Here is a 24,160-nt window from a genome sequence, read left to right on the forward strand (position 1 = left end):
GAGGGCCAAACTGCACCTTACTGTTTTTAAAGAGTTGCCTCAGGGAAGCCCAAACCCAGCTCGGGTTTCCAGCTCCCATAAAGCAGGAGAGCCCAAAAGCGTTGCCGGGGAGGAAGAGGTCCTGCCCCCCGCAGCAGTTTTCCCGCGTGAAAACCACGCTGGGTGAGGAGTAAAGTTGCCATCTCTGGATTGGAAAAGAACTGGAGATTTTGGGGGTGTCCTTTATAAAATTTATTTGAAGCCTGAGTGAGGTAGGGTTTGGGGAAGGGAGGGACTTCAATGGGAGTCCATAGAGTCGGCTTTCCAAAGCAGCCATTTTCTCCAGGGAAAGAAGTGATCTCTGTCGGCTGGATTGATTCCTTGAGAGTTTGTAAATATGACAGCCCGCACAGCATTGCTGCAAAGGTTCTATACAGAGCTTAATCGTTTTTGCATTTTTGTATAGGCACTGGGGTTTAAATCGGTTTGGAAACCTTGCTCCTAACCTCATCAAAGCCCTAATGTAGAGGTCTTCCAGAAGCTGGACAAAACCCTTTTGTTCAAAGTGGCTTTTAGTTGCTAGAGAGAGAGCAAAGTCCAGCAGCCCTGCATGATGTCAAGCTATAGTGCTTTCCTGGTCGGCTAAATTAGTGTATGTGTGCAGAAGGTCACAACACCAAAGAGAGCATAGAAGGAGAAATGAGGCAGTACCAGAGAGATCTAGCACACACAGATTCCAGATGGAGGTAACATTTCACTAGCTTCATGATCAAGGAAGAGGAAGAGAGTTTCTGGTTAATACATCAAAGGAAAACAGCTAAAGTGCTAGGGGAAATTAGCAACTGTGCAGATTTGCAAAAGATTACACAAACCACATTAGATTGAATTCCCAATCCTGCACTGTTTAAAAGGACCTGACTAGTGTCTACTAGCCAGAAAATGCCCACTGATCCCGAGAGACCCAGCATGCTACCTCTTTTCTCTTCTCATCTTGCCTCAAACCTGAAAGTATTGAAACCATACTGTGAGTGTACTGCTGCTTCACTGCATGTGTAGATAGGGGCTAGAATTGTGCTGAAAATAATCATAGTCACAGGGTTAAGTACGAGTTTGTGTATTAGTTTAAGTTCAACAAAGCAGGAATCAAGTTTCACCTTTAAGACCAACCAATTTTTATTCAGAACGTAAGCTTTCATGCTCTCTCTTAAGTACACTTCATCAGTGTATGAGTACTGATGAAGTGTGCTTAAGAGAGTGCACGAAAGTTTACGTTCTGAATAAAAATTGGTTGGTCTTAAAGGTGAACTTGATTCCTACTTTGTTCTACTGCTTCAGACCAACACGGCTGCCCACTTGGATCTAGTTTAAGTTCAGTAAAAGTTATATACAAGGTGATTACTGCAAGCCTTGAGTCCTTCTGTATTTTGAAAGTTCTGTATAAAAGCAGAAAATCCAACTATCTGTAATTTCTCCACAATTTGTATAGGAATATCTATGTGTATTTTATCACCTTTGAATACTTGTTTTGCTCATCAGGTCTATAGATAAACAAGGACTTCCTTGATACCGACAAACAAGAGAGTACTTAGCTGACACACATCACACAGTGCTTGGCTGGTAGTTCAACAGAGATGAACAAAGGTGCAGCTGACTTCAACAGTGAAATTTTATAGCCACAGAACGCATAAGCAGATCACCACACCCATACCAAGTGTTGGAGAAGTAGCTCCTAATTTCTTGCACAGTAAAACCACCTTCAGGAAAACGGTCTTAGAGTGAGCCTTAAACATACCAGTCACAGATATCAAGAGCCAGGAAAGCTACACAACATCCCCATGTACAGAAGTTCTGTCTCTCTAGTGTCAAGGTTGTTATGAGGTACAATATACAGTATTAAATAATGTGTAAGAGCCCCCTGGTGCAGAGTGGTAAAGCTGCAGTACTGCAGTCGGAGCCCTCTGCTCACGACCTGAGTTCGATCCCAGCGGAAGCTAGTTCAGGTAGCCAGCCCAAGGTTGACTCAGCCTTCCAAGGTTGGTAAAATGAGTACCCAGCTTGCTGGGGGGAAAGTGTAGATGACTGGGGAAGGCAATGGCAAATTACCCCGTACAAAGTCTGCCGTGAAAATGTTGTGAAAGCAACGTCACTCCAGAGTCGAAAACGACTGGTGCTTGCACTGGGGACTACATTTACCTTTATACTTTATCTTGTAGACTAGTTAAAGAGTTGGATCTAGACTGAATTGGCACTTTTCACGAGATCCTCCTTCCGGATGCATACTTCTCCTTGCTTTGTTCCACAGGGTTCTCTATCCCGCAAAGCAGCACAACGAAGATGAGTGGGCTACAGTGAGAGGGGGCAGGCAGGAAATTACATTCTACTGTTGGAAAATGTAGTCTGGAACAAACCCAATGAGAGTACTTTGTACTATCCTAAAGTATACTATACTATACATATGCAACGTATTTTCAAATATGTTCATGGTTTAAATGTGAATAGTCACTTCTAAATTCCATAAATATGCTTAATACAATTTTATATGCTAAGCTATAAATTATGTGTATTATGTTGTTAAAATAATTGTAGGCTTGATAAGAAAAAGTACTGCACATATTTCTAATTCCCTTCAATATTTCAATTATTAAAAGGGGAGGAGAACCCATAATTCCCTTCCTCCCAATGGCTTCAAACTGTCGAAAAATGTGACTAGTCTGGATACTGCTTGGAATTGAACCCGCATGCTGAGCTAGCAGAATCTTTTTTAGGATCTAGCTAGGCAGTTTTAAACTTGCCTTTGAAATACCAGTTTGTGTAGTGATAGAAAGTGCTATCAAGTCACTGCTGACTTATGGCAGCCCTCGTGGGGTTTTCAAGGCAAGAGACCACAGGAGTGGTTTGCCATTGCCTACATCTGAGGCACTTCCCTGGGCTTTCTTAGTGGTCTCTCATCCAAATACTAACCAGGGACAACCTGCTTAGTTTTTGAGAGCTGATGAGATCAGGCCAGCCTGGGCCATCCAAGTCAGGGCTTGTAGTTAGCTTTGCCAACTTCCAGGTGGTGGCTGGCTATCTCCTGGGACTGTGATCTCCAGGTGCCAGAGATCAGCTCCACACTTTCTTAGAGAAAATGGCTGCTTTGGAAGGTGGAATCTATGGCACTTTATCTTACTGAAGTCCATCCTCTCTCCAAACTCCACTATCTTCAGGCTCCACCTCCAATATAAGCAAGTATTTCCCAACCTGTGGCTGGCAAACCCCCCTCCCCACATCTGCCTGATGAAGGTGTCAGTGTCCTGGCAAATAACAGACAAGGGGAAGAGACACCTATGTGTAGGCAGGATTCCATTTTCAGAATCCTCTGATTTCTATTATAATATGTAGATCTCTCACACCCCTTGTCCCTAAGAAAATAAACATGAACAAAATAAGATGAGAATCAAGTGTAAATTTTGGGTTTTTTAATTACTATTGCTTGTGACAAAATAACATTTTATACAAATAAGTCAGCTAAAGCTTACTATGGTCCAGGAGAGAAACAAGGTAAGGCCAACCATGGAGGCAGAGGTTGGAAGAAGAGAAGGGGAGAATCACAGACAGTTTCATTGACACTTTGGCCATTCTTTGTGGAAAAATACCTTGACAGAAAAATATACTTGGGAGAGCTCTTCTGGACTTGCTACTATTCTTCCTACACATAAAGGGAACAACTCCTAGGGCCCTTCTCTGGGCTACAGACGCAGAGAAAATCAAAAACCAAGACATGGACACACTTTCAGTCATAAACCACCATAGAACAGAAAGTTAGCTGCAAAAGAAGATGTGGGGAATTGTTTCTGTGTCCAATTCAGAGCCATAAAGCTATACTAGGGCTCTCTTCTGATAGCACAGCAACCGGTCCCCCACCCACTTGATGGTAATTTGGTCACAAAGTACTGTTAACCAGTCTTATACTGTCATCACAAGCAAGCGGCCAAAAATCAGTGGTATGAAAAATACATTAATACCTTGCCTGAGTCTGATGTGCTTTTAAGATACTCATAATAAAAATCAGAAAAGGTCCACACAACTGACCATGACATTTGCTGTTGCTTGACAACAGGAACTGTCCCCTTATTATTAGGTTTCTTTTATTCTGAAGTGGTGGTGAAGGATGTTGATTATTACTCCAAGGACTGTATCCAACACTTGGGACGTGACGAGCTGAGTGGCATCCAACCATGAGTGTAAGAACACCAAAACAGTAATTTTTTTCAAAAACATCATGCCTAACAATTTTATGCTAAAGGGCAGATACTTGATGGTAAACATGACACTCTCACCACAATTCCCCTATCACGTACCAATTAACATCTCTCCAATCAATTTCTGCTGATATTCCCTGTTTCCAAGTGTTGTGCGCATTATTCCTGTGGGAAGCAAATTTGCATTCCACGCAAGGAACACTACATGTCCCACATTCTCTGTCTGCCACAAGGATAAGAAGGAACACATATGCAAATGGAAGGTGATGACTATAAATCAAGTCAAGGAAACTAACACTTTGGCCCAAATTCACCAGGCAGGCTTAGGGCACCAGATACCATAACCAACTCACCCATGCAATTAGTGTGTAGGAATTATTAACCTAGTTTTAACATGGCAAATTTGGGAAGATTCATAGCTACTTGAGTGATTGGCCCATTCAATTAAAGTATATGCTTAAATGCTGCCTCATTCTTTGGATGGAAGCTCTTAACATATCTGCTTCCTCCTTGGTCAACCTAGCAGAAGCACACCTCTTATCTCCTTAGGAAGCAATCCATGAATGCAGTTACTGTACCAAAATGACAGCCCTCTCAGAGGGAATACAAATTTCTACAATGGTGCTACTGATCCCAACAAATATGGCCTGGGGAGCTTGTATCTAGGGCAGCAAAAGAAAAAACACACACATGCAAGCTGACCAGTAGCCAAGAGCAGGACATCACATGAACTGAGGATGATTCTTTTTCAGAAAATGTCCCAGACTGCACCAAGTGGCACTTCTGAGCATGTCTGTCACTTCCAGCATTGTTCTCCCCTTTCAACATTTGGTCCAGTAAAGCAGCAGGCCAGTGCTGGCATCTAACAAGCTACTCTCCTCCCTTCCAGCCCTTCTGTTTCTTATTGCTGAGGTGGTAGCTTATTCTCACACAAGGCACACAGAGAGCGGCTGAATTCCAGGGGGGGCGGGCAGGGAGCATCAGCTTTCAGGAGAACAGATGACACAGTACAGACAGGGAAGCAGGTCACTGACATAAATTTCCCTGACAAGACTTTATTGCTGGCTATACCTACTCCTGGGTCAGATTACTATATAGCCTTTCTGACTGCACCCAGGTACAGGGAAGCAGACATGATCTGCTACATGTACAAGCCTGAGCAACACAGAGAATGATGTTTAAAGGCACTGGGTGTTTAACCACATTGATGCAGGGACTTCCACCATCTTCTGTGGAACAAGAACGGAGCTCCCTTTACATTCCTCTGTTAAGTGGCCTTGGATACAGGGAGAAAAAGGCACCTTTCTGTGGAGAACAGCAGGCAGACTGCAACAAAAGTAGCATAATTCAGGGGACAACTGAGGAGCTGGAAGAGACATACAAGACACCCATCCTTTGAAGCACTGGTGCTTTTTGGAAGAAACAAGGGTACATGAAATGTATTCTGCATTATTCATCCCTTCACTTCCATATAACTCATTTGAAACTGGCCCAACTTCATTATACCCCACTATTTCATAGGTCTGGGTTGCTCTAAATATCTTCTCTTTTAAATATGAGACCACGTGACTGCCATTCTGTATTTCCTTCAGTGGCCACTCCATCGCCCCCTGGTGTACCATTTCTGGATTGTCACCACCCCAGTTGGGATTTAGTGCCAGGGAGCCAAGGAGAATTTCCCTACAAAGGGACAAGCTTGAGTGCCCACAACACTCTTCTAAGGCCATCTGATTTTACTTCAATTGTCTCTTACACAGATCACCACACAGCATAATCAGCAGCTGATTAAGGGCCTTTAAAAGTGGCATACTCCAACACAACTTTTCCTCTGGCACAGGAAACACCACCTTTGCTTTGAAACAAGGCAAGAATGGGATAGGTAGAGAAGACCAGGACAAGATAGTGGGAGGTAGTCACAGACAGAGAAGCAGACACCTTTCTCAAAGGCTGGGACACGCTCCCCTTTTCCCCAGGGCCAGGCACTCATCAACTGGCTCGTAGTCCATAAGCCATGTGTATAGGGTGAGCTGTGTCCCTAACAGTAAGAGAGTCATCAGTTTCCTAAACCACATATTGAGCCAACCAAGCAGGGAAAGCAGACAGATTATTATTATTATTTTTTTTGGGGGGGGGAGAAAAAATCCCTTCATTTCTTGGTTTCACTTCATAGCTAAGTGCAAGGGCCACACCTCACCATACTAAGAAAGCATCTAGAGACTAATAATGGCATGAGATGAAGACCTGGTCCAGGTAAATACAGGCTGATTAACACCACCATTTATTATAATACCTTTTCAGGAATTGTTGCATTTTCAGCAGATAAAGGAGACAGCCTTGGGAAGACCTAACCTACCATGTGGTATGCCCATCAGGCAGCTCCTGGTAACAGTAATTCCTTACCCAACTCACTTTGCTCACCCTTTCAGGGAAAGGGTAAAACTGTCCTGTGGGATTAGAAGCTGGGGGAGGTAGCAGTGATTAGCTCTGCATCCTCCCATTTCCTGGATACAAAAGGCCTTTTCTCCATCTCAGCTCCCTTTATCCTCACAAGAACTCTGCGAGGTAAGTTCGGCTGAAACAGAGAGACTGACCCAAGGTCACCCAGGGAACTTCAAGTCAGAGCAGGGAATGGAACCTGCTCCCCCACAATTTAGTCTGGCCCTCTATTATACCACAGGCTGGCTCTGGTATCCTCTTTGCTAGCACACGCACAAAGAGTGCCCCAAGAACATGCAAGGCCACAAACTGCTGAAGATACAGTCCTGTACCTTTTCATTGTTGAGTAACTAATTTTAAGTTCCCATCCTAATGCTGTCTTTGAGAACTGCTGTGCAGCAAGAAAACTGAGGCAGTCACAATCACATATATTGACTGAACCACTGGTTCACCAGGTCCCAGAATCCTTCAAAGGGAGACTGCTATTTAACTTTCACTCATGGCCTGCAAATGGCAGCAGCCTAACACTGCAGAATCTGGCCCAATGGTCTCTGGACAGAAAGTGGTATTTTCTGGGGGAAGGGACAGAATACACAAGAAATACAGGCCAAGTCTGTCCAGTGACAAGAACTGCTACATCAGTTAATACTTTAGTCTGACCTGTTATCTGACTAAAGTATCACCGGAACCAAAGAAGCCAAGGAAGTAACATTGTTGGGAAGGGAAGACTTGCAAGCAGAACTCCTTTACTGTTGTATCAAGTCACCCTTCATTTCACATCTTGTCTTTCAGGATGTTTCACAAGAGGCAACGGAGCAGGAACCGGGCTCTTCTGCTCTCCTTCTGTGCATCCAGAATAGCTAGTAGTAGCACAAAGTCTGAAGGATCCAGTTGTAACAGCTACTGTCCTCCATTGTACGCATAGTCGGCCTTATTGTGCATGATGAGCTTGTTGTCCACGAAGTAGAAGCTGTCTGAGCGGGTCTCATAGGGGTTTTCGACCATCAGGCGAACTGCAGAAGGTAAGAGAGAAGAGTTTGTTATGCACAGCAAAAAAATAAACTATGTCCTGAAACTAATCACTGCCTTGGAATGAATCCTACAGCTGCCAGAAGACAGGAAAGCCAACCAATTTGCTTCAGAAGTGTTCTTTGAATCGCACACTTAAACTTGGCTAGATTAGTATCCACCTGTGCCTCGGAAATTTCAAAGAAATCCAAAATTGCTGCCAAAGCCCCCAGCCAACCTCCACTAGTCACAGTCAAAAGAACCTAATCTAGGGGCCTTCATTTCAAGCTGTGTTAATGAGTTCTGTAAGTTATTTATATGCCACATACAGAAATACATCCTTGCCTCAGAATCAAATCTACTCTCTATAAAGCTCACTGAATAACCCCCAGTTCTGTGACTGTGTGAAGGTAAGTGTTCCTTATTTATTCCTTCTGCATCATTCATAACTAGAGACGGGCACAGATCAGACCATGGACATATTTTTTCCTGCTGACACGGACCTCCCACAATCCTGCCAGGAAGTTCATGAGGTCATTGTTGGTGGGGCTTGCAAAAGCCATTTAAAGGGAACACATCCCCCGTAAATGGCTTTTGAGTGTTCCATGGCACTTGAGTAAAGGCCAAGCAGCAACTTCACCCACTCTGGGTGAACTGGACGTGGATGAATTTGCTGTTTGGCCTTCATTTGTGTGCTATGCAGCTTTGTAAAAACCATTTAAAGAGAATGCATTCACTTTACATGGCTTTGTAAGCTGTGCAGCATCATGGACCAAGACCCAGTTAGTTAAACGTGGACACTAAATATCCCTGTGTCCATAAACCTCGGCCCTTGAGCTCCACAGTCTCTTTACACCCTTCCCTGGAGGAAAGACACTTCAGCCCTCAAACAGCCAGTCAGGCTCTCCTTCCAGCCTTCTTTCTGGTTTGGCCTAGGATAAGCCTCAGAAGTATGAAAGTGGCGGGGGTGGTGGTGGTTCAGCTTCACCCCTGTCCCTCTCTCTCTAGCTGCCCTTCTTTCCCTATAAGTCACAGGACAGGCCTGGCTCTTCCACCTTTAGACAGTTTTTAAAGGGGCTGGACTTGCAGGAGGGACATGGCCCAGTGCCAAGGCACATCCTCTAGGGCCTTCTGTCTTCTGGCCTGCTGTCTCTCCTGTTTGCCTCAAAGGGTCATGTGCTTGGCCCAAGAAGGAACTTGCCTTTCCCCCCGCATTGCTGACTGTTTGTGTCATGCCTCCCTCAGATGTGGCTAATTCTGTAGCCTCTGCTTCTTTCTGGTGCTACCTGAAGGATCCTCCTCCTTTGTAGGCTGTATAAAGAATATGGTTCACTACAGAGCTTTGCCTGTGTAAAAATCTATGGTTCAAGCTTTAAGCCTAGACATTTTTTCTCAGAAAGATAGCTGAAACAACAGTGCTGTGACCTTCAAGCTAAACTGCTTGTATCTGGGGTTGCATTTTCATATGCCCCTGTGGATGTGCAGGATGCTATAAACTGACTAATGACAATTAGAACTGACAACCATTCTGGCTTTGAGTCAGCCAGCCCACCAGAACTAATGAAAAATCACAGAACAAGGGAAATGGTTAAAAGAAAAAAGTAATATGGGGGGAGGATACAACACAGAGCTAACAGCCTCACATTTTGCTCTATTTTACAAAAGTCACCTGTCACTACATTAGTTGCTCTGAAACAGCCCTTCCTTTCCATCTGCAGAGTGGTCTAAGGGAAAAACTACCACTTGTCAGGGTGGCAATGAAGATAGCTCTGCTGCAATGCTGGCAACTCTAGCTCTCTTTAAAAAAACCCCAGTACATGAAAACAATCAATCTTCCTTCCATAGGAAATGATCTTGACTGTCTGAATCAGAAGATCAAGTCTGGATAGTTACATTCAACCTAGTGTGAACAAAGGAGACTCCCTGTAATAGTCAAAAGAATGTAGACCAATGTAGTTGAGACATTTGTACCCTGCCCTTCTTCCAAGGGGCAAAAATTAGAAGACAGAAAGTGTGTATAAATGGCTGAATATTGTGCAGTTAGCTCCATGGCTGAATGGGGATTTTATGTCCAAGTTCAACATTTTGCTGACTACATACCCTACAACAGCTCTAGTGTGTGTTATTATCACAATATCAATCACTCGGTATTTGGCATCAACTGAAACTGAACTTTACATGCTCTCAGAACTGACAGATACTGAGTGAGAAAGTGACAAGCAGAAACCTTTACTTTCTTGCATCCTGCTCTGCTCTCCACTTTCATCAGAAGCAGTGAAAAATGAATTGCGCTGACAGAAGAAGACAAGGACATTGGATTTATATTCCGCCCTCCACTCAGAGTGGCTCACAATCTCTTTTATCTTCCTCCCCCACAACAGACACCCTGTGAGGTGGGTGGGGCTGAGAGGGCTCTCACAGCAGCTGCCATTTCAAGGACAACCTCTGCCAGAGCTAGGGCTGACCCAAGACCATTCCAACAAGTGCAGGTGAAGAGGTGGGGAATCAAAGTCGGTTCTCCCAGAGAAGAGTCCACACACTTAACCACTACACCAAATTGGCCCTGTTTACTGAGCTAAGTTACATACGAGCAGCATTCAGTGATGCCAGGTAAAATTCCCCCTTAGATACAGAAAACTAGAGTGTAGCTCTGGGTTAATGAAAGCTACAGAAACAGGAATCACTTCCAGCAACCAAACAAGGCAGCAAAAGCAACTGGAACACAAAAGTTAACAGCCCACAACAAACAAATATACAGGGTTCTAAGTTCTTCAGGGCTTGGAGCAATTTGCTATCTCCCCTGCACCCACCCCCCAATCCACAACTCTCAGCTGCTCTCCACATTTCATCCCCTCTGGAGTAGTTTCTCAATGGGACAGTTTCTGAAGGATTTTTCCTTTTGGATAATTTATTTATTTAGGATATTTTAATACCACTTCTTCAGAATCCTACTCGAGACAGCTTGCAGTTCAAATAATAAATTATCAATATAAAAACAACTCACTAAAACCACCCCATGGGTATAAACAACTTAAAATTACCCATAAAATAGACCTCAGACTAGAAGCAGACCACTAAAAAGCTAGAAAGAGAACACCTCTAATTAAAAACCTAGGCAAAAAGATGTTTTTGCCCAGCACCTAAAAGAAAGAAAAAGAGGCTCCAAGTAAGCCTCAAGGGGGAAGGCTGTAACATGAACACTTGAAACAGCCTTATAGCCTTGTCCTATCAAAGTCAGTATTGTCTACTCAAACTGGCAACAGGTCTCCAGGGTCTCAGGCAGAGGTCTTTCACCTACTGTCAGATTTCAGATCCTTTTCACTAGAGATACCATGGACAGAATCTGGGACCTTCTGCTTGTCAAACAGATGCTCTGCCACAGAGTCACAGTCCAGGATGCCAACACAGAAAATGCCCTCTATCTAGTTGCTATGAGAAAATGCCCTCTATCTAGTTGCTACCAGCCTTACCTCTGATGAGGTGAACCTGGTGATCCTGCTCCATCAAGGGGAGTGCAGCCCTTCTATATAATTTACAGTCATTTCTGCATTCCTGGCCATCTCCTAAATGTGTAAAGACCCTGATCTTGTTGGTGGGTATCCTGGCTTTGATGCCTTCATCATAAGCACAGAGGCCAATCAGTTTACTACAAGTTACAAACAGGATTACCCACAAGAAACTGTAGTGAGAGGGGATTAAATTCTGAAATCCCTCCTCACTCCACTCCCTCCAAAACACACACACAATGTATATACATATATATTATAATAATAATTATATATATATATATACACACACACACAAAGATTTCCATGTGTCTCCATCCATCTCCAGGATTCGTTTCTCAGAGGTCTGAAAAGGCTAATTTTCTTGATTCCAGCATTTCATGCTCCTCATCAAGCCATTCAGAGGTGTGTGTGGGAGGGGTCCCTTTCATTTGGGTTCATTTATGGGCATTCTTTGCTGCATATCTAGGAATCCCCAAAGTCTGTAGCAGTTAGTACTTTGTGGGTGCCCCAGTTTTGATGCTTTCATTAACACAATGGAGTGGGCTAATTTCCTATTCGATATAGGGACAGGCTAGGGGCCTGCTTGCCTGGTGCCTAGCTCTAAGCCCAAATGTAAAATGCAGAAGCAGGGTAAGTGTTACTTCTCTTTCCCCACCCTAAGTGATGCATGGGAGATTTGGAGGCTAGGGAATAAATGACACACAGTATGTATTCCCCCCCAGTCCTAATTTTACCCTCTATTTCAGGAAATTAAAATGAGAAGTGATAGAGCAGCAGGCATGGCTGAAAGCAGGTACAGTTGCAGCAAATGAGAGGAGGAAGTGCAAAATGTAAATGGGAGTCAGCTCCATTTTGCCAAATGACAAAAAGAATCTGGGAGAAGACAGCGAAATGGGAAGTTTTCCTCTTCCAATCAGTCATGGGCTCCACAGTTCTTTGGTCTGTATCTGTAAGATGAGGAATGACTCCAACATCAAACTGCCCACTGGTTGTTCATTTAAATTTAAGACTCATTAAATTGGTCTCCATTTTATCTACAAGAAGTCATGGGTCAGATAATAATGGGGAAACTACAGCAAGCAGAGCAAACGACTTGCTCAGATTTACACAATCCTGCAAACAAACCAGGAAGTGAACACCAGAGCAAATGACTCAGCATCCCCTGCTCCTAACCACATTCATTCCATCAGCAGCCTACCAGTCTTAAAGACTCAGGACCCAGTTGACAGCACAGGTAGGGGAAGAGAGTTCTGTGTAGCGAGCATGAACAGAGAGCACTGGAAGACAGCATGGTGTGTGGCCTGGCTGGGGGAAGAGTAAGAAGGCAAATCTTTGGCAGGCAGCTGAGGGAGTCTTTGAATGCAGAAGCTGGGCATTTATTACAGAATTTCCTAAGTAAACTCACAGAAAAAAATAGCTGATAAATTGAAAAAAAAACCCCACCTTCTCTGCAAAAGCCCAACCTGATCAGAGAACTGGACATGCTCACCATCCTTGGAACACTGGAAGCAGCTGAGAGACAGTGAAGAAGAGATTGGATTTATACCCCACCCTTCAGTACCCAAAGGAGTCTCAGAGTGGCTTACAATCTCCTTTCCCTTTCCCTCCCCACAACAAACACCGTGTGAGGTGGGTGGGACTGAGAGCTCTCCAAGAACTATTCTTGAGCAGAACAGCTTTGAGTTATGACTGACCCAAGGTCATTTCAGCAGTTGCACGTGAAGGAGTGGGGAATCAAATCCAATTCTCCCAGATAAAAGTTTGTGCACTTACCCACTATACCAAACTTATATTTTTGGTGGGAGGAGGGGTCTTGTGGGGGAGATAACTGATGGAGAAATTGGCTTCTCCAATTCCCTAACAGCTAAGTAGTCTGGAAATTTGGCTTGGGTTGAGTGGTTTCTGGTTAACACGCCCAGTTTGCAAGGGTACCTAGCTATTGTCACAATCTTGGACCCAACAGACCATCAGTCTGAATCTACCATGGCAATCTTCCATTGAAGAATACTTACTAAGGTCCTCTGAAAGCTGAGGGAACTCATAGATGTGTTCACAAGTGTTCCTGCTGTTTGGGATGCAGAAGCCAAAATCAAAGTCAAAGTTCTTGAGCAGGCAGTCTCTGAAGTAATGTCTCTCAATCATGCGGAAGTTTGATACAGGCTTGTCTCCCACTGTGAATTCAACACTGCAAAGAAAGGAAGGGCAGAAGAACAATAAGGCAGGAAAAGTGATGCTGTAGTTGTGCCAACCCTTCCTACAGATAATATCTGTGCTGAACCAAGATAACCAGGGCTGTGTTTAATGCAAGGGTGCTCAGAAGGTACAAAAAGTGATAAAAGCCACAAAACACAGCTTCCTAAGAATATTGTTCTTTTATTCAAATAGAGCAAATGCAAATTTATGGCTCCCATGGTTGTGAAGACACACTTGAAAGTACACGGGCAATATCCACTGAAATCTTAAAGGGCTGAGTGAGATTTCGAGTGACCATTGGACGGGGGATGGGTGGGTTCTGATTCTCTGTACAGTTCCTGACCCCTCTTCCATGACTAGCTACATAAGTTATGTAAAATAAATTACAAAAAATCAGAATAATTATGAACCCTTGCTTAATTTATACAGGTTGCAGAATTCAACTTTTCTAGTTTCAGAATTAATTTTTAAAAGCACCCCTATACATTGCTCAGTATGGAGGGAGGCTTCAAGTGGTATGCTGCAGGGGTTATTGTCCTTGAGGCCAAAACTCATCAATAATTTTGTTAATAACCTAGATGCAGTTTCAATCCACTTCAGCGACCATTTGCAAGTGGATTTTGACATTTCACACAGTAAAATCCACTTACACAGTGCACTGAAAGTGGATTGAAGTGGATTATTTAGTGTGTGTGAATGTACCCAACAAGAACCAGCAGTGTGATGCAGCTGCAAAAACAAGTCAATGTAATTTTAGGCTGCATTAACCAAAGTGCAGTATTCAAGTCACAAGAAGTAATAGCTCTACTTTATTCTGTACTAGTCGGCCTTCTCTGGAGTATCGTGCTAAGTTATGAGCAACATGTTTTAGGAAGCCTATAGACCAGGGGGAAGGAACCTTCAGGGTCATCTAGTTCAACCCCCTGCACAATGCAGGAAATTCACAAATTCCTCCCCCTAAATTCATACGATCTGCATTGTTGTCAGATAGCCCTCGAAGCCACTCCCCCACATCAGCTGGCGTGGAGAAGGCATTTGTCTCTTTAAATCACTTCTCCAAGCCAAGCCAGCTGGCGGCCTGGAAAATGCATTTAAAGTTAAAGTTGCTTTCTTTCGCATCTCCCTCCCCCAATCTATTTGCCTGCCTTCCTTCCCTCAAACATCTGACGTTCATGTCTTGCGATTCTCAGACATTTGACATTTATTCTATGTGGCTCTTACGTTAAGTAAGTTTGGCTGCCCCTGCTGTAAACAAACTAGAATAAGTTCAGATGAAGCCAACAAAGATGGTTAGAGTCTGAGAAACAAATCCTATGAAGAACTGGAAAATGTTTAGGTTGGAAAAGAGAAAACTGAGGGGGGAGACACGACTGCATGCTTCAAAAACTGAAGGGTTATCATACATAAAACAGCAAGCATTTGTTCTGTGCTGCTTCATAGGGTAAGACTAGAACGAATGGTCTTGCACTACAAGAGAGCAGATTTAAGCTGAACATTAAAAAGCTTCCTAAAAGAAAGAGCAGTTTGACAGTAGAACCTATATGAGGGGAGGCCATGCTGGGCAACTTTCAGCAACTATGGAAGATGATGATGGTAAGATGATATTGGATTTATATCCCGCCCTCCACTCTAAATCTCAGAGTGGCTCACAATCTCTTTTACCTTCCTCCCCCACAACAGACACCCTGTGAGGTGGGTGGGGCTGGAGAGGGCTCTCACAGCAGCTGCCCTTTCAAGGACAACCTTTGCCAGAGCTATGGCTGGCCCAAGGCCATTCCAGCAGGTGTAAGTGGAGGAGTGGGAATCAAACCCGGTTCTCCCAGATAAGAGTCCGCACACTTAACCACTACACCAAACAGAGCCACCTGTTGTGGATATTCTAGTTTTGGATTTTCTGCATCAAACATACAGTTGAAATTGGGGCTTATAAGGGCCCTTCCAACTCTAGGATTCTTTCTGGATTGCTGAACTTGCCTCTTATCTACTCAGAATTACTCACTATAATGGCAGGCCTGGGACAGCAAAGACAGCCTTACTCTCTCCCCACCCCTTTTACTCACGTTGCACCAACTGTCCGGAGGCGCAGAAAGGCAGGAGTGAACTGGTAGCGAACAAACCGCCCTGCGCTTGAGTCAACTTCTCCGCTGTCATCATCATCATCTTCTTGTTCTGCAAGAACCAATGACTAAAGAGTCAGCAATTAGTTAATAATGAAAACATTTGGGGTTAAGGCATGCCTATCCTTAAGGTGCAGTATCTGAGTACTGTACTTTTGAGATAGGGGAGCTTTTCCAATCAAGGCACTCACTGACAAATCCAGCCTTTCCAGCTAATTAGCTCACAGACAAAGCAACTCTAAGCTACGATAGAGACAGATTTAGGTCAGAGGGGTGTGGGGAAGGCAGATAGGTAAAGAGCATTTTTTTTGGGGGGGGGGAGGTTAGCATAGCAGCATTTAAGTCATATTGTGCAAAGCATATGTAAGATTAGAATTAATAATCTTAAATTACTGTGATAACATAATGCAGATACAACCCCTAGCAGGACAAGACGTAGTGAAGTGGTAACTCCTGGATAACACAGTGGGAGACAGCTCTGAGTTATAGTTGTCAGGAACTTTTTCCTGTGTGAGTCCAACGTGGACAAGATCTATTCAAGGGCGTGGTAAAACTATTCAAAGGTTTTGTGCAAAACATCCCAGTAGTTTGTGCCTCACGTTAACAGGGAGGCGCAAAAGATACCATTTAGATTTTCTGGCTTCAGACAATAAAGTATCTTGGACATATCTGGGGAGTGGAGAGTCAAAAGAATAAGAATTAAACTACCACACAATGACTAGAGATATCTTCTGAACTCTAAACGTCAGTTCAGAATTAAACTACCACACAATGGCTAAAGATATCTTCTGAACTATAAACGTCAGTGTTAAACCTAATAGCGTTTTCTTTTTAAAAAGCAGTTCCTGTTTATCTTGTCATGCAAAATGCCCTTAGAGTGAACCACAAGAAAAAGAAGCAGAAACATGACAGTTATAACTGACTCAAGGTCACTCCATCCGGTAGTTGCATTTAGAGCAGTGGAGAATCAAACCTGGTTCTCCCAGATTAGAATCCGCACACTTAAACCAGTACACCAAACTGGGTCTCACAGAGTGTGATTAAAATGTGGAATTCACTGCCAAGGGATGTAGTGATGGTCACAGGAATAAACAGCTTTAAAAGGGGATCACACAGATTCATAGACAATGTCTATCAAAGGCTACTAGCCATGATGATTGAGGAGAACCTCCACATTCAGAGGTACTAAGTCTCTGAGTCCCAGGAGACAACATCAGGGGAAGGCCCCGGTCTCTATGCCCTGTTGTTCACTGTCCAGAGGAACTGGTTGGCCACTGTGTGAGACAGGATGCTGGACTAAATGGACCACTGACCTGATCCAGCAGGGCTCTTATGTGGGGATGGTAGATGAAGGTATCACCAAGTTTCAGCTGATTTATGGCATCCCAGTAGGGATTTCAAGGCAAGAGATGCTCAGAGATGGCTTGCCATTGCATTGTCTTTGTGTAGTAACCCTGGACTTCCTTGGTGATCTCCCATCCAAATACTGAGTGGGGCCAACCCTGTTTAGCTTCTGAGATCTGAAGAGATCAGGCTAGCCCGGACCATCCAGGTCAAGGGTGCTTACTGCCTAGGACTTGATAAAGCTATAGGAATGCAGACACTCCATATCCTTGGCAGAAATGATCTATGTTGCTTCTTAAACCCTACCACTGATTTCAGGATTTTGAAGAAGCCATGCAGGAAAGCTATAGAGACACAATATAATGCCAAGAACTTCTAGACAAAAAAATTAGACTTTTTAAAATTAATGCCTTAATTTTCCTGTTGCTTTTTTCCCAACTGACTTACCTAAAGACGAAGGTTTGGCAATTTCAAACAGCACCGTCCCGGTTTCTAGGTCCCGGATCTTGAACTTGGTGAAGTCAATATTGTAGATGTTGTCTTCAGGTCTGCACAGATAATCTATAAGGGAAGGAAAAAAAAGAAAACTGGTATTCAGAAACCCAAAATGGGAATCAACACATAAAGAATATCATCAGGGAAAATGATCTTAGGCAGCAAAAGTGGGAGAAATGTATCTTCTTCACAGTTTGCAGGAACTCCTGCTAACTGGAGTAGATAATATAGTGCTAGATGGACTAAGCACAGCAAAAGCAAACTTGGCATAAATTTTATTTATTTATAAGATGTCATACACACACCCATATGATTAAGGTACAGTTCTGTTTAAAAGAAGTATCTATTTATAATGGACGATGCCAGATTTCCATCAACACGCATGAAAGAGATGACTGATAGCTGTGTTGCTGACAAAAGGAAATTCTAAGCTAGAAGAACAGATACAGAGTCTCCCTTTAGAAGCATGGGTGTGGTGGGTGCTACTCTGAGAACAGGAAGCTGTCCAAACTATTTGATGGCTGACTATAGGGAGACTGAGAGAAGTAGTTTGCTATGTGGCAAATACAAAAGCCATTCAGCACACTAAAAGCTGAAGCTGAGGTGCAGGGCTATTCAAAGCAACAATGGAACTGGTCTTACAGAGCTTACCACCCATGCACACTGCAAGCAAAAATGCTAGGCTATCTGCAAGCGACCAGTCTCGACAGGGTCATTCAGAACTGGTAATCAGGATGCTTACTATATGCACACCAGAGAATGAAATGCTTGGTGCTGTGTCAAGTAGCCTGCTCCAAATTCCCATATGCTTTGGTTAACACACAAGGCTCAGACCAAGTGCCAACACCGAAGCTTCTTTATTCATGATGGTGTTACAACAAAGGCCAAGTGAAAATAACATATCGCCAACAGTACTAAAATAACTTTTTATGCCCACAAGAAAACAACAAATAAACTGCACCAACCAGACTGATATTATTATTGCATGCTACATCCAGACATAAAAAAAATTATGGCTGACTTAACTACAGTTGTTTGTGATGTCTGAATGCAGTTTGTGCTAATGTGGGATTCCTAACTTTGGTTTCTAGCTGGTTTATTGGTGTAGTTGAACAGTAATTTTGGTAAGCTAGGATGTCCAGATTCAGGAAACCACAGCCTAGATTCAGTCAAACTACTTCACATGTAAGTAAAAACACTTATTTTCAACAAAAACAAAACTTACAGATTACACTTTAGTTCTGAAAGGTTTTTTTTGGGGGGGGGGGGAGAGGTGTTGCATGGGGCAATTATTTAGAGTAGGAAAAAGTTGACACTGGGTTTGTATAGGAGAATTTCTGCTTGGTCCTTAAAAGGCTGTATTTCTGTGCAATAAGAAAACAGCAGTTGAAGCTGGGATGCTCACAGGTCCAAACAGACAGTTCAGCAGAACAGCTGAACTTATTGTGGTGAGATGGATTTCCAGGGCTGCCTGGGGCCCTCTGCTTACCCAAACAAAATGAGAAAGGGGGTGCGATGGGGGGGGGGGTGTTGCTGAAAAACGGACACCTGGGTCCGGAGTTGAGCGGATTATGCAGAGCGGAAAGGGATGCTGAGGCCCTCAGTGTCCTCCTGAGTCTGGCCGGCAGTGGGAGAGAGGACATGAGGAGAACCACCTAGAACAAAACAGGAACGAATACTGAGTATCCTTTCATGGGTGCGTAGCAAAGAGTCCTCAGAGTAACCATTCAGGCCACAGCCAGTTAGGGTGCGAAGGATACATACGAGCCCACTTCTTTGGCTCTGAGGGGGGAAACTGAGGCAAGACAGGCGGGACGCCAGACGAAAACAGCCCCCCCCCCCCCGCGAGAGGAGGGTCCCGCTCCTTGCAGACGCTACTCACTTTCCGTAACGCGGCTGAGCCCCAGGACGTGGTCGGGCCGGATCACTTCCAGCGCCAGCAGCTCCGCCTCCGTCCGGGGCAGGACCGTTCGTGGCGGCGGCGCCACAGCAGGGTCCCCGGAGCCGCTCCGCCTGCGCAGCCGGCTCAGAGGCCCCGAGGCTCCCGGAGCCGCCACCCTAGGCTTCGAGCCGCTCATTGCCGGCCCCGGCGCAGCCAAGATGGCCGCCGCCACCGCCACTACCTTCCCCAAGCAGCCTCCTTCGGTAGCTATGGGAGCCAGCTAGCCAAGGGGCGGGGCCAGGCTCAGCCGCCATGACGAGCGCGGGAGGAAGCGTTGCCAGGCAACAGAGAAAGCGCCTCGACGAGGCCTGGGCGGGACTCCAGCGGCTGGGAGAGCCTGGCTATGCCGGCTACTCAGTTCTACCGGCGACGACTGAAGCCGCTCTCTGTCCTCCTCTCCCTGGGGGCTTATAATTCCACTTCCCTCTGAGCAGCTCCCCCTAACCACAAACGCATATTGAAGTGGGCTAAATAAAGCATTCGCTGGGACGAGACCGGAACCTGCCTCCTTTTTGCTTTGGTAATGGAACGACGGAATAAAGATAACTAGCAGTACACTTAGGCGGGCACAGAAAGATGAAGGGTTGCTGCTAAAAAACAGAAGAGTGGAGCGAGAGTGAGCGTTACACACCCAGCCGCCACCTAACCAGGCCTACAGTTGCCAACTCCTGGAGGTTTGGGGTATGGAGCCTGGGGTTGGTGACAATTGGGGGACAGACCTCAGCGAGGGGGATGCTGTCATAGATAGAATCCACCGTCCAAAGCAGCTCTCTCTCCAATGGAACAGACCTCAGTCTGTCGATGATGTAATTCAGGGAAATCTGTGGGCAACCCTGATTACCACAAAGTCCTGCAAAAACTTTTTGTAGCAGCTTCCCCACAACACATTCAGAAAAATCGCATGAATACACAACTAGCCCATTTTGTGGATTCAAGCCACCTTTAACCCCTAACATGCAAAATGGACTTATAGTTTATGGCCCTCTTTCTACCATTGTCCAGGATATATTTATTTAAATGGTAGTGGTAACAAAAGCCAATTTAGGTCAGGCTGTAACTAATGTTCCCTCTAAGCTGCAGTCTTGTAAGCAAAAATTCTACTGGTGTTAAAGTTGTGAGCTACTGCATAAATTGTGTTCTGGGGTCATCCTTCCTGAGCTAAGACAAAAATGCGTGAGCTGGAGGCTAAAAATCTGTCACGCTAACTCAGAAGGAACATTGGCTGTAACCCACATGAGCTTCTCCTGTGAAAGCAAGCAAGTTACAAGTTCAATAGCAGAGGGTGTGCCAAAAGCAACACACGGAACCTATGCTAGCAAGGGACCATATGCAAGAAAATATAAGATGCTCACAGATGGACCAACAAAACAATATTCAGACTGCACAGAATTCCAGAGATTGTAAAGGAAGCTGAAAGTGAGCCACTCTGAATTGTCCAGTGTTCCTTTCTACATAAGAAGGCTGACAGGGAAAATAATTTATGGATTAAATTTGGACATGTGATTGAAGAAAACATCACCCAATTCATTTCTCACACGATTGAGGCTGTATAAGTCCAGCCTTTTATAGTGTATTAAATTACCCTCTCCCAAAAAACCATCACAAGCAGTTCCATTAACATGGGAATCTCATGATGGAGAGAAATGCCCAAATAGAAGCCCTTTTGAACAGTGGTATACCAGTATGAAATGGTATTTTTAAAAATTTCATTAGTACAAACAGAGCAACAAGAACAAAGCCTGTTTTTAGCAGAGACAATAGGCACATTTGCCTGGATGATGCAGGAACTCTTACTGCAGCGGTGGGGCTTTAAATTAAATGTCTGGCAACCTGCAATAGCCACTGCAGTGCAGTTTGAGCCTTCAGCTTCATGCAGCTGCAAGCTATTAAAATCTTCTTTGAAAGAGAAAAAGACACACACACTCTCCTCTTTTTAAAAAAGCACCAGTCCATTTGATTGACAATATAATTCTGTTTATTTCTTTTAACACACTGCTGGTTAAAACTGCCAGGCAGTAGATTTCAGAACATTTCCCTCAACCAGCCATTCTGGGAGACACCCCTTTCCCCCAATTTAAAAACCAAAACAAAACAGCTAAATGTACCAAATCTGAAGGGGAGGGGGAAATCAACCCAGAACAACTCACCAATACACATTCTACTTCCCCAGGAAGGGAAAGAAAATCATTTTTCAAAGCCAATCCGTCTGTGCTTTTCACCCTTTGCCTATACTTGTGATTTAAAAAAAACCCCAACCAATAAGAAAAAGAACTGCTGCAAATCATTGAAGACAGAAGGCAAGGGTCAGTTATAAACACCATATCCTCCAAAAGCTATATGATAACTCTAATGTTGATGAAAAATGACCAGTAAGGAAATCAGTTTCACTCAACCTAGGCTTGTGACTTTCAAGATCAGAGATGTCCTAAAAGCCCAGGAGATCAGCTGCCTGAAAACATTATCAACATCTTGCAAGTAAGAAAGGGTAAGAATCCAAAGAGGGATGAGTGAAATGCAATATGCACAATTATAGTAAGAGGTATGATGATTGGGCAACAGTTCAAAGCTGCTTATCTGTCCTCAAATCCAACTTGATAGGAGTCAAAATCTGACCCTGCATGCTTAGATATTTGACCCCGGGGTGGGGGGTGAGAAAGAGAGAAGCAGGTTCTTTCCTAGAATAACTCTTACTGATTTTTATATGAAACCCCTCAACCAGGCATTCCTTAGAAACACCTTAATGATCACTTCCTGCATATATTTAACAAGACATGAGAACACAGGAAGTTACCCTGTGCTCAAGAGGAGAATAAAAACACCCCTCTGTCCAAGAATGATACAGATTTTGACAACCCGCTTTACAAATTCTCAGACGTGCCTTTCTCCAATCTCCAGTCTATATGTTCAATTCCCCCTGCCCCCAGAAACAAGATTTGCGGTGTGGTCTGATACTGAAAATCCTAAAATGGGAAGTAATCTTAAGACTGACTCAGCAACATCAACTGGAAAATCTAAGTTAGGAGGCATGCCTATGCTTTAAAAGCCTATTCTTCCATGATAAGCATCTCCTGACAGTTCTATATATGTCCCCTTTACCTGCATATCACCATTTATATCCTGCTGTCAGGAGCAGCTGGTGATCCTTGGGAATGAATCAGTCTGCCCTAAAATTCCTCGGAGAAAGATTACATTTTTTCAAAAATCTATTTAAAATACTGGGTTAGATTCATGCAAGCTGTAATGCTTACAGACAGCAAACTGAACAACTGTTGTGAGAAACCTCCTTTAAGCCGGTGGCTACATCTCCAGACATTTCCTCCTCCTCCATAGATGTTTGCAAGGTAAAAATAGTACCTGATCATGCAAACTTCCTTGGCAGAATGGAAAGCACTTCAGTATGTTAAAATAAAGCACTTATTGGGGAAGAGGAACAAAAACAACAAATACACTAAAATGTTCTATCAAATGATATTAAGAATCTTTGTTGACCAGGCAAAGTGCATGTAGCACCTCATAAAAGCATTTCGACCCAAAAATATTTTTCTGAATAACTAACAGCCAACTAGAATCAGGGAGAAAGAAAGCTTCAGCCATTACTCTCTCTGTGTGCAAATGCCAACAACTAAATGAAGCTACTACTACGTTGTCCTTGTAAATCAGCATGTCATCTGGTGCAATGGTCATGAGTTCCACTGCCCTCTATGCACAGAAACCTTAAGCTAAGGTCAGGAAACTGGTCAGGGGACCCAAGACAATAGCCTATTTACTAAAACTTCCTTCTTCCCCCTCTAGAGGAAAAAAAGCTTACAGGCTCCAGTAATCTTTTGTCTCTATGGGACTATTCAAGTAATTATTTTAATCTGCATCCAACAGAATTCATCAAGTTTTAGCTCTATCTAACCCTCATGATGTCTGTCTAGTAAACAATACATTCCTTTTCCCAAACAGACACAGAAGCAGACCAACTCCAGAAGTTCTGGACTTTCGCTCTCTCTAAACTTTTAGAATCTCCAAAACTCCCACTGCTGGATCCACTGGCTTCCTCTGTATTTTCTAGAATTCATAGTGCATTTAGGTCTGAGCTACAGATTTTTCTAGCAACTGGAGAACAAACCTTGAACATGGAAATGTTACGTTCTCAGTTGCTCACCTATTCCCATGGCAGAAAACACTTTCACAAGTCAGGAGTATAAAAATCTCCACAACAAGGCAACATGATTCGGATTTTCGATTATGTTGCCCCAGCATGTGAGAGAACTTATGTCTCAAAACACTGTATAATTAAATGCAGAGCACTGAGAATGGAGTACCAATAGTGACCTAAAATTATGGAGTTGCAGCAACTCCCTAATGCCTTACAATGACCATCAATAGCATCAGGCTCCTGCACAGTCAGTACACAATTCCTAACACAGTGATGAAACATTCAGAGATGTTTGGGGTCAATGGTCAGTGACTATGCAATGACAACAAAAGATGACCTGTTGGCAAGCACAGCTGGCATGAAGTCCAAACTGTAACTGAAGGTAGTCTTACTTGATGCCCATTCATAGACTATAAGGAGACAACTCCCCCCCCCCAAGCTTTTAGGTCTCCCTCAAACATAACTTCAAAGAGTTATACTATCAACATGCTAAGTGCAGGGAGAGACCTTCTCCTGAGGAGGCCAGGCTAGAGGTACTTTGCAGAGGGCAAACTGGAAGGCTCTTGCCAGCTCACCTGGTTTTTCTTATCACATAGGAATGGAAGCCTGAGCTTTCAAGTGGCTTCAAGATTGTGACATTTCAGCACAGGACTAGTAAGACCAATCAATCCATTTTCTGGCTACCTGTGAATAAGGGGAAATGTTCAGTCCAAAGAGGACAGTGTTCCTGCTCCCTGCACTCCAAGATACAG

At 43.9% G+C, this 24,160-nt stretch overlaps 1 protein-coding gene across 1 annotated transcript; it reads right to left on the bottom strand.

The window, feature by feature from the left end:
* Nucleotides 1–3,422: 3,422 nt before the first annotated feature.
* Nucleotides 3,423–19,480, bottom strand: UNC119B (unc-119 lipid binding chaperone B). The gene is made up of 5 exons (XM_060250327.1): nucleotides 19,205–19,480; nucleotides 17,275–17,388; nucleotides 15,427–15,535; nucleotides 13,186–13,358; nucleotides 3,423–7,669 (listed from the first exon to the last, which is right to left on the bottom strand). Exons 1-5 carry the CDS (start codon nucleotides 19,398–19,400, stop codon nucleotides 7,557–7,559), a joined length of 705 nt encoding a protein of 234 aa, XP_060106310.1. The 5' UTR covers nucleotides 19,401–19,480; the 3' UTR covers nucleotides 3,423–7,556.
* Nucleotides 19,481–24,160: the final 4,680 nt, after the last annotated feature.

Source organism: Heteronotia binoei, chromosome 11 (genome assembly GCF_032191835.1).
Source record: "Heteronotia binoei isolate CCM8104 ecotype False Entrance Well chromosome 11, APGP_CSIRO_Hbin_v1, whole genome shotgun sequence".
NCBI classification, from domain to species: Eukaryota; Metazoa; Chordata; class Lepidosauria; order Squamata; family Gekkonidae; genus Heteronotia; species Heteronotia binoei.